Source organism: Drosophila rhopaloa, unplaced genomic scaffold, assembly GCF_018152115.1.
Source record: "Drosophila rhopaloa isolate 14029-0021.01 unplaced genomic scaffold, ASM1815211v1 contig_2, whole genome shotgun sequence".
In the NCBI taxonomy this organism is placed as follows: Eukaryota; Metazoa; Arthropoda; class Insecta; order Diptera; family Drosophilidae; genus Drosophila; species Drosophila rhopaloa.
In genome coordinates this window covers 13,770,001-13,781,385 of record NW_025335083.1, presented here as the reverse complement: position 1 = coordinate 13,781,385, position 11,385 = coordinate 13,770,001, and the positions used below count along the sequence as shown (strand labels likewise).

General features: G+C 34.0%; 2 protein-coding genes across 2 annotated transcripts; one reads left to right on the top strand and one right to left on the bottom strand.

Moving 5' to 3' along the window:
* The first annotated feature begins 8,376 nt into the window (after positions 1-8,376).
* Positions 8,377-9,150, top strand: LOC123037699. The gene is made up of 2 exons (XM_044459447.1): positions 8,377-8,609; positions 8,896-9,150. Exons 1-2 carry the CDS (start codon positions 8,499-8,501, stop codon positions 9,076-9,078), a joined length of 294 nt encoding a protein of 97 aa, XP_044315382.1. The 5' UTR covers positions 8,377-8,498; the 3' UTR covers positions 9,079-9,150.
* A 381-nt stretch (positions 9,151-9,531) lies between these two features.
* Positions 9,532-10,202, bottom strand: LOC108040732 (C-type lectin 37Db-like). The gene is made up of 2 exons (XM_044460420.1): positions 9,808-10,202; positions 9,532-9,553 (listed from the first exon to the last, which is right to left on the bottom strand). The coding sequence occupies exons 1-2, from the start codon at positions 10,200-10,202 to the stop codon at positions 9,532-9,534; spliced, it is 417 nt and encodes a 138-aa protein (XP_044316355.1).
* Positions 10,203-11,385: the final 1,183 nt, after the last annotated feature.

Below are 11,385 nucleotides of genomic sequence, written 5' to 3'. Positions count from 1 at the left end.
TTTGCCTTGAGTTGTAGTTGTAGTTGTACTACATGTTTATTTGTATTTTTTTTTGCATACAAACGGATTGCAGTTGTGCACTGAAAAAGGTATTATTCATAAATCGAATTTATTTTCTTTTCTGGGTAAATATTTTATTTTAATAAAACGATATTTTGTGTTGATATTTGTAAATTTTGTTTGGATAAGCATTAAAATATTTAACCTTCTGTACTTCTTTAATTTAAATTTTTAATGTTGTATTCAGCTTAGAAGTCTTTAATTATGATTGATATTAATTTTTGTTTAATTTGTAATGTGATTAATTTTGTTCTTCTAATTTTTTTTGCCAGGTATTTTGTTTTTCGCCAAGCTTGCTTTCTGCTTTTCCCTCTGCCGCGGTCTCTGCCGCAGTCAAAGTGCATTGCGTTTTTGGTAGCTGCGTGGGCGGCGTATTAATGCTTTTGTTTCTATTGCTGTTGCTTTTCTCTCGTGCGCAAGTTCTCAGTTCACGTGCTGTGCTCTTTCCTTTCCCTCCTTCGCCACCTCCTTTTCTTTCACTTGTCTTTCACTAAGCCATTGTCTTGCCCTCTCTTTTGCGCATTCTGTGTTAGTCTTGTGTTCTTGGGTAACTTTTTGTTGTCGCATTACTTTTTTGGCGAGAACTGTGGAATGCATAAAGAACAAATTCACTAAGGAACAGTGGATCAATAGACTTTTATTCAAAACGGAATTAAATGGAAGGAACGCAACTATATTTAAGAGATCGTAACAAATATATGTACATAAGATATATGTACAAAAATTTCAACATTCTAAAGAAATATCTTGTTTTTTTTTATCCATCTGTCTTTGTTTTTAATTAATAAATGCACATAAATCGATCACAAACATAATTATATTTTTAAAAAGTTCTTAAAATTATAATATTATCAACAATCAAACTCGTATCAATTTCAGAAGCATCATCATGACTACTTTCAACTTTGGCGAACTATAACTCATAATATATGTAGATAGCATGTTGATCTACATCCAATGATTAGTATTTAATCTCCCACAACAAATAAAATGGCAAGTCATCGTTTACGGAGCAAATTTTAATCGATGCGTCCCACTGTGAAGGCCGCATGAGAAATGCTAATTAGTACAAATTCGTTTGTCACAATTTGACTGAGAGCGGAACTCTTTTCTTTTTTGCGAGTAATCAAATAAGAAAGTTCGACAGCGGGTGGGGGGTGTTCTTTGGGGCTGATAGGTGGAAGTGGGGGTTGCTCTGCCACTGCTACGGCCGACGTCGACGACGGCGCAGCAAACAAACACTTGTTTGCACAGGAGAGCGAGAGCACGTTAGGGAAATAAATCTCTTTTACAGAGAAAAAGGGAGAGAAGAATGAAAAAATGAGAGAGAGCAGGCGCACAGGCTCCGTTTACTGTTGTACATAGAAATAAATGGGGATAATAAGATTTTATATGTTTTATATATTTTTATTAAACATTAGGTATCAAATCCAATTTAGCAGGTAACCTTTGACATTTTTCAAAAAAGACAGGAATAAAGCACACCGCTTCAATAATGAATTTGTATATTTTTTCGTCCAAATTATTATATATATATTTTTTAAAAAATACACTGATATTTTGGCACTGCACTTTTTGGTGAATTTAATCCCGAAACCCCTAAATTTCTTGCAGTGTATCTGCGTATGTTTGCGTGCGAATTTACAACTAGGAAGCAATTTTGCTTGTTTACAATGTTTGTGTATGAGGGGAGATAGCAAAAAGAGAAAGGAAGAAGAGCGGCGGTATTATGTCCCTGACTACCAGAAATTAAGTTGTGTTGTTTCTTGACCCCTCACCCCCGACCATGCCACTCTGCCGACTGAGATGTCGACGCCGGCAGCAGCGCGACTGAAGGTCATTATCCATTTCGCATTTCTCAGTCGCTTTTGCTGCTAAGTTTTCTTCTTCTTCACTATCTTTTATTGGTATTTTTAAAGAGGGTATTTATGGACTTAAATATACATTAATAATTAAATAATTTGTGTATTTAATAAAATTGTTTTAATATATAGTATTTACGAAAGTCTCTATTTTCTTTCAACATCATAGTCAACTTTTAAGGGCAGTGCACCCACTTCGAAGGGCTTTTAAATGATAATCGAATTGCAAAACCTATCTTCCTTCTTACAATACAGTCTTAACTGGGTTTGAATTAATAATAAAAGAAAATAAAATTATTCATATATTTTATTTTGGTTGGCGCATCTAATCATCGCTTTAAAAATTTTCCATCTTTTGTTTTCTCCTTAAATTTTACTAGCTTAGGGTATCGCTCGATCGAAATGTCTGGACTTAGAATTAATTCTTACTTGTTTTTTGGGCTGTCTTTTTATTGTTATTGTTGTTGTTGGACTTCGGTTGTGGAATTGTGTAAACAGCGGCGACTGCGACGTCGACTGAGCAACAACAACAGCAAAGTCAACGCTGGCATAAGAGTAAACAAAAGTATTTTTTTCTGTTTTTCGCATTTTGCAGAGACAATGCAAGAAAGTTGGGTTGAGAAAAATGGCAAAGGAGGTTGGGGGCTGCAAAGAAGAAGAAGGAGTTCCGGGGGCAGTGGAAGGCAGTGGGATAAGGAGGGAAATGGACAGAAAGACAGAAAGCAAAGTTAATGAAGATGAGCCTGATGAGTTTTGTTGCTCTTGTTGTTTTGTTTTCGGCCGCCTTTTGTTTTCGAGCTTCCACTGCAAAAAATATGCAAAACAGCAACAACAATAACTAAAACAACGGTAAAACAACAACAGAAAACGGCAACAAGAAATATATGTGAAGGTACACTGGGGGTCAACAAATTATTAACTGTGAGCTTGGGATATTTTTTTGTGTGGATAAAATAAAATTAAGAAGAATTTTAAAATTTAAAAACTACAAATTTGAATTTACAATGTTTAAAATGTTTAATATATTCGCATTCAAAATACGATGTTTGTTAACACTACCTTGTTTTCATATAACACCCAAAAAACTTTAGTAGAAAAATATTTTCTACACAGAAGTTTACCATTTGTAAGCTTTAGACGACTAAAATGTTCTGTTACAAATATTCCAAAAACAGTGCTCGGTAACACAAAATAGTTTCCATATACGATTTACCATGTAATTTTTCTTAAACTAAAAAAAATGTGCTGCTTACATAATTATTATACCATTACTATAAGTATTTATTTAAAATTTATTCGGGATGTACTTAAAGTAGCATTATTTTGACCTCAGCTGTGTGTACATAAATACGTTTGCGCATGCAAGGCAGCGAAATACGCAAATAGAAGCAATGAACTTAATTAGTTGTTGTTACTGTTGTCTATATCTCTCTTTGTCACTAAAGAAAGTCTATTGGAGGGAGAAGAATGTCTACTATACAGGTGTTAGCAAATCAAACCATTCGAAAGAATTACATTAAGGGAAATAATTAAATTGTATTCAAACAAATAAGAATGGCTAATATTGTAACTGGAATGCACTTTGTTTAAAGGTAAATATTTAATGTTAATATAGAAAGTCCATAAGACGAATATGATAATGGGATCAAAAAAGTTTTCATCAATTTGCAGTCTTTTATCGAATACTTTGGGGTTATCTTACCTATTGAAATTAGCAATGGATCATTGTTGAGTTTGTAATTTTATGATTATAATTATGATCTTAGATTAGAAAATAATATTATTTATTTTATTGAACCCTAAATAAGTGCTTAGGGTAATCTTTCTTGCCTTGTTTTGACTGCTATGGCCACCCTATGGAAAACAAATAGAAAACCTTGGCAAAACTTCAAGCGGAAGTCAACAAATTTTTCTTTAGTTTTTCTTTGCCTCCTGGCTTTTTGTTTTCCTCCATTTTCTTAGTTTCCTTGATAAGATATCGCCCTGTGGTATGCAACACTTAGTAGCAGGTTGCATACTAACTGGAACACAACTGTACCCCATCTGAATATATGTAATTATGATGAAATGTTTATTCTGCAAATGCTGCTACCAAAACTGTTGTGCGGGTGGTATTTTTTTGGTAGTTTTTATATTTTTGGTTGAAATGTTTTCGCCGTGTTGACATTGTTTTGCTGAACGGAAAAAATACGTTTGTCGCATTTATTTACTAACCCAGAACCAGCTGGTTGTTGTTGCAATTGTTTACTCTTCTTCTGCTTGTTTCTGTGTTGTATTTTTTGTTATTCGACTAGCAACAATAATAAGAAGCAGGGGCTGAAATAGCAACAATAACAGGGCCAAAGAACTCCCAGTGCAATTGCCAAACACTAAAAATAAAAACTTATAAAACTTGTGGAAAAAAATGTTGTTCATATTTGATGACGAAAGAATTCTTTTAAGAGCTTAGTCAATGTGAATGCTGTTGCTCATTAACAAAAATCAATGGATCAGTGATTTCAAACGAATTAGTTACTTAATTAAGATTCTAATCTAAATAGGTAAATAGTGTAATTTTTTGTTAGTTAAGTAATCTCATAACTATATCGAACAAAGCTATGGAACATCCAAAACATTAAAACTTTAATTTATTCTACAGAATACCAAAAGAAGTTAGGAAATAACGATCATTGCGAAATTAAAACCAGTTTAGCTTTGAAATTCAAGCTAAATCGATTTCTCATAAAATATTTTTATAAGTTAGAAAATTTTGTGTTTTAGGGAAAGGAATATGTTACAAATTTAATACTTTAGGATCTCCACGATTAAAACAAAAGAATCTTAAATATTTTAGAATTTTTTTTGACATCTGATATTCTTATTTGCTGTGCATCGCTTCGTTTTGGTTAGGTCTTTCGCTTTCGTTGATTTTTCGTGTGCATTCAGCAAAAATTGTTTTCTGCTACTCCTGTAGTTGTTGTTCGTGTTGGCTCTATTTGGTTGTTTTGTTTTCCTACGTTGTTTTTTATGTGCAAGTTGTTTTATTTTTTGTGCTTTTACTGCTGTAAATTTTCAAAAGTACAGCTGTTAACAATAACAATGACATATAAACACTCCCGCAGCGGTAACAAAAACGCCAACGCAGCTATGCCAAAAACAAAACCAAAATGAAAAATATCTGAAAAAAAGGGAAACACCGAAAAAGTCAAGCAGAAATCAAACAAGCGAATGCAAAAAATTAATTAATTAAGCATTTTTTTTTGGTGTTGGCCAACCAACGTCGGCAACACGTGAGTTTTTTGTGGGCGGTTGGGTGGATGGGTAGAAAATGTATCTGTCTGCTTATGTTGTAGTTCTTAGTTCTTGGCTTTGGTCGTTGATTTTATTTTTATGGTTGTTGTCATAGTAGTTGCTCATCTGGAATATGTCGAATATTTCGCTGCACTTTTTCATGGCTGTCGTCGCGCTGAAATGCCTTGAAATGTAATTGAAAAGTGAGCAAAACAAAGCTAAACTTTGCGATGTAGTACTGAGTATAGTACTGAGTATATACCTTTGTACAACGCGTATAGTCAGTTAGAATGAATTTTCTGACCGAAGGCAACTGTGCGTATGAGTGATATAGTCAAAATCCGATGCGCATTCCTTAAACTCATTTCTTCCTACAAATTTCTTCTGGAGTACTATAAATGCAGCAAAGCGCATTGTGAGTAGAACCTTACAATTTACAATAATTGTATACTACCGTATTAGAATAATAATAATTTTGTCCTTCTCATGATCATTATATAGACACCGATAAATGAGTGAAAATGCTTACGTCTCCAGTATTTTTCAGCCTCGAAAAAACAAAAGTAGGTGGGCAAATGGTCCTTGGGGGCGATATGGGGTTAAAAGCAAACGAAGTCAGGAAGGCCAACAGCAAGGGAATGAAACAAAACGAGGCAGCAACTGAATGAAATACAATAAAATTTTAAAACAAACAAATGCAAACACATAGACAGGGGCAAACACAACAAGGAGCCAATGCGAATGCGACTAATGAGCACTGAAACAACAACAAAAAAGCTCAACAAGAAGAGGAAGCGTCGAAGGGCGGGGGTTCGAGGGGATGGGGTTTGACAGTCGCCCAGCTAAAGTCGCCCACCCCCTTTGCCACCCACTGAAATAAACAAATAGCACTAAAACCAAGTAAGAAGCGAAATAATCCCGTTTTTCGAATATCCAATACCTCGGATTCGGAATGATTTACTAATGTTAAAAATAATGATACAATTTTTAAGTTCATAAAATTCCTTGTGAAATTCTATTATTAAAACGGTTAATCCGCTCGAATTTACTTAATTGTAATTTTTTGTTCGAATTTCTTAAAAAGATTGCCTATTTATATTGTATAATTTCAAAAGATATTTCCAAATGTTATTAGCTACTATCTCATAAAATGTTTAGATTAGTTTAATAAATTAATGTCTAGTTTTGAAAAAATACATACAAGCTAAAATCGAAAGTATTTGTCTGATTGAGAATAGTTTATTACAAGATCATTTATAAGACGATTATACCCAAAGAAAATTCCAAGCTACGGGGTAAAAAACAACAAAAACAATGACAAGGACAAGAAACAGTTTGTGTTGTATAGTAAAATGCTTATTTACGCATACAATTGCACGTGAGCTGTGGACAGCCAAAGGTGGGGAAAGAGAAAGGAGAAAATGTGGTAAGTGGTGTGAGAGTGAGTGAGACAGCACTGCACACCAGGGGGAAGAGGTGGGTTAAAATAGGAAGTTTTGTTTGCAGTGCGCACAGGCAACGGAGAGACAAACACAACTGAAACTGTAATTGTGTGTTTGCTTGCTCGAAACTTCCCCCCACTACGGCACCCAACCACCCCCTAACCACCCACCCACTTTGCCACCCAAACCACCCACAGCTGTCTGGCTTCTGTTTCCCTCATTTTTTTGGCCAAATAAAAAGTTTGTTGAGAACATTTGCAAATGTTTGTTTTAGAAAACGGAAAATGCTTCGTTTGTTTCATCATTATCATCATCAAAATTAACATCATCATCATGTTCTGTATTTCTATTTGTCTTTGTTTTTGTTTTTTTTGGTTCTCTTGGCTTTCTTCGTTTACTGAGCCGTTACTTATTCTCCTTCTACTTCTGGTTCCACTCTCTCTTTCGGTTGGCAAACTTATACCCTACATTTTGGCTGTTTTTTTTGTTACAACAATTTAAAAAAAATATTCTAGATATATTTTAAAACCGTACAAAAAAAAATATTTTTTTTGAAAATTAAGAAAAACTTTTTTTTGGAAGCTCATGCTTCATGATCAAAAATCCTGTAATGCAAGTAATTATTTAAATAATATTTATTTATTAAAGGTGGTAACTTTTTATAACAATTGGTTTGTTGTTGAATTAAGTCAGAAAAGGGCATTCGACGAGCTATATAATTGATTAATTATTTTGGCTCAACTTGTTTGCGCTGCTCCTTGTTTGCTTCATCATCATCCTATATTCGTATTCGTCGTCTGCTACTTTTGCGTAGTTTTGTTTATTTTATTTGTTTTGCTTTGTTTTATTTTTGTTTGATTTACGTTTGGTCGTACCATCTACACCGGCAATAAAAATGGATCTTACAATTTTTTTTTTTTAAATTATTATTAACGGAAAAAGTTTCTTTTGGTTTTTGTTATTTGATCTTGTTAAAAATGCATGTTAGAAACGGAAAAAGATATAGATTGTTCCAATGTAAATTTTGGTTTTTAGAAATTGATTGAAATTAATTTGTTCAGAATTGTTTTATTTTTTTAAAGTATTTTTAGGGGTTTTTGGCATCCCTTATAAAGAACCGATGTGACCCCAAGCCAACCCCACTCTCCAAAAACGCCCACCTCAAATTGTTGGCCTGTCGCCGTGTTTTGTTTTTCTTGTGCTGCTTCTTCTATTATTCGGCTAGTGGGGCGGGGAAAAGTGGCGAGTTTTTCTTCTTCTATTTAATTTTATTTCATTTTTTTCGCCCGGTTCTTGTATTTTGTGTAGGTGTATTGACTTAAAGTTTGTTATACTTCTTTGCCCTTTGTCTTTCAGTTCCAGGTTCAATTTCTGCCTCTTATTTAAGCTGCTTCTTCTTTTTCTTGGTCCTGGAAATGTTGTTGTTGATTTTGTTGGTAGAAGGAAACGCCTTCGAAACATTTCAGTGTTTGTCCTTCGGTGAGGGGAATTTTACCAAGTTTTTTCTGTGCGGTTTCCATTTTTATATTATTTTTATTGCCCGTTGAAGAAGTTTCGGGGTTTGGTAAAGACATACACTGACCACCACATTCGAAAAATTAGATATGATTTAATAGATTGAATATGTTTAAAACCTAATTTAGGGGATTACAAATCAAAAATGCAAACCAATCATTAAATAAAATATATTATTTTCTTTCTAAAATATTTTCACATACCCGTAAAGCCTTTTCCTTCAAACATATTTCAGCTCGGGATACGAAAATTTCTCGCATTCAGATATGAGTGTTTCCAAATCTTAAGTTACTTTATTTTGGGCTCAGCTAATTTTTAGTGCAATAGAAATAGAAAACTTGCTGATGAAATGAACAAGCAGACCAAAGAATGGTCTCGAGCTCGGCTTTGTAAGCCCAAGGACAATCTCACGACCGAGGCGGGAAAACGGGAACGCTTTGTGCCATCTTGCGAACTAGAGGTGATTTACGGGGAATGTCAAAATATAATTCATAAGGAATAAGGCTAGTTATGAACGCCCTTATAGATTAATAAATCAAATCAATGCCAAACAATATTTTTGGCTCATGGTCGCATAAAAGGTGTTTCTTAGAGAGCATCTAATATTCATCCTTTACAAAGGATTTTAGGTGGATGCCCATTTAAGTAGGCAACAAATCTAGAGATGTTCATGTATATTTCATAATTGCTCATTATGTCCTTATATGTCACCCTTAATATATTTAATTTTATTAATATTTTTACAGTGCACTCCGGTATCGATGGCGTGTCTCATTGGCTGGGAATACGCCCGCATTTGGCTGCGCGATCGCGACAAATTTGTCCAGCAGCGTGAACGTGCTGTTAAAGCCAAATTTATCAAGAACGACTTTGAGTGGTGGCTGAGGCTGCGCAAGACATCCAAAAAATTCTGCAAAGTTGGGGCATAAATTCCAAACAAATTAGAGTGATGAAATCTAGCAACTTCCACAAACATATATTGATATTAAATAAAATATATTCAAAATCCCATCAGGACTTTGACAAAATTTAAAATAGAAGGAAAAAATAAATGTTTCACAGAAATTTATCAACAAAAAGTTATATACGTCTGTGTTTTTACAAATCTTGCTTAAAAATCTTAAAAAGTTTCATAAGCAATATAAAACTTTAACCGCTTTTATCAATGACACAAACCAGACTGGTTGCGCTCCAAGCTAATGCTTTTTACAATGTCATGCAATTTTGTTGTTGACATCTTAAATAAAATACAAGTTAAAAATAAAAAACTAATTTCTTGCCAGTCGAATCTGATTAATTTAAGCGTTTTTTAGCCATTTTTTTGTAATTGTTATCCTTTGAACATGGACCTCTTTACGCCAAAATATTTTGCCAATACCCACCTAGGAGCTGAGATCATTTCTGCTACAAGTCGACGAGGGAAATTATATTGATCAAAAGATTCTTTAACAAATGAAAGATTAGCTCTACGGATTTCAATGGCGCTTAGTAAATACAAATTGTTCAAAATATTTTCATTTATTGTTTTCGATGTCTTGTTTTCTATAAAAAAAGGCCAATAATGTTCTTTCAATCAAATGATTTAAATTTGTTTCTTTTATACATGGCATTAAGCTTGGCAAATAAAATAATAGCTACTTGAACAAGGTTGGTTATACATCTTATTCGCGGATATGAATATGCAGCGATAATCTGTTTCGTACTGGGGATATCCCGATTGCCACTCCAAAAAGGCTGACCGAGCGCCGGTAGTTGAAGATATGTATTCCTTCTCTTTGGCCAGACTGTTAATATCAACCCAGTAACCCCTTATATTGTCAGCGAGGGCATTGAGTTCTTCTTTTGTATTTATGCTCGCGAGGTGGCCGCCCATTTGAAGGCAGGTGTTTTGTGCAGCGTACCAATTTACAGTTTGGCTCTTCTCGACGTAGTAGAAATTCGTTCCAATCTGTTTGAAATTGGGCGGGATGACCTTCTTAGGAGTCTCCTGTTCCAGGGGCAATTGGGTTTCTTCTTTGACGGTCTTACTGTTAATCGACTGATCCAGCATCATGTTAAACGCCTTAAAACAGATTTCTTCAAGATGGTCTATTTGATACTGAGATAGAGCTGGACGTCTGGTGCTACTTAAATCCGAGATGACGGATCCAGATGCCAGGTGGCAAGCGATAATCGCGCAAAAAATAAGTATCCGGGACTTGAGCATAGCAAATATTTAGAACTAACCAACTCGAATGTTTTGAGAGTACTAAATTCAGGCATAATCAACGATGTTCGAAGAGCCCTCCCAATATTATTGATAAGAACGATTTGTATATATACATATGTATATGTATACATTTTTTGGGTATTTCCATTTTGAAAACCTGAGTTGGGTTTCTCTGAGACTGACCTCGCAAAGTGCAATAACCAGTAAAAAAAAAATTTTAGATAACGTCTCCAAATATTTGTGCAAAAGTATCGAATAAAGTTTATATATTTTAATTGGTTTGTTTAAATATGTTTCAATTTTGTGGCAATCACAATTTTATATTTTTATAAATAAGCCGTTTTTGATAAATATTATCACTTAGTTATCTAAAATATTTTTAAATAAAGCTTTAAGTTTAACCATTTTATGTAGTAAAAATAATTTGCAAACTTTATTTGCAAACTTTTCAAACTCAGTAGGGCAATATACATACATATAATCCACAAATCTATTTTTTTTTGTGAACAGCTGTTTTGGATGTCTGCCGTCAACAATTTCCACCCGCAAAAAGCTTTAGCTTGCGAGTTTAGAGCCATCGTCTTCATACAGGTTGTAGGTTCGGGAAAGCGCTCAATATGGAGGCACTCACTGCCACCCACTCGCTCTCCTATGCGCTCTGTCTCCTTCCATTTCATCGAAACTTCCATCGCTCTCCCACGCGATTTCCCGAGCAGAGGCATCGGCAGAACCAAATACGGCGCAACTGACGTCGACTTGATTTTACACATTGTCTTGAATATTTTATTTAAATAGAAAATAATTTCGGTTTTAAATTTATTATGTATCGGTTTTTAAAATTTATGAGTTTCAGATAATTTAAATTCCGCTTAAAAATAAAATATTTATTAATTTCTTCTAAATTCAGTCATTTTTATAAATCCATTACCGAATTTCATTGATACTAATGTTGTACATTGAAAATATAGTTCTTAAAACAATGGGTGCAGCAATAAATGATCTTTGTGCCATGTAAATTATTTTCTTA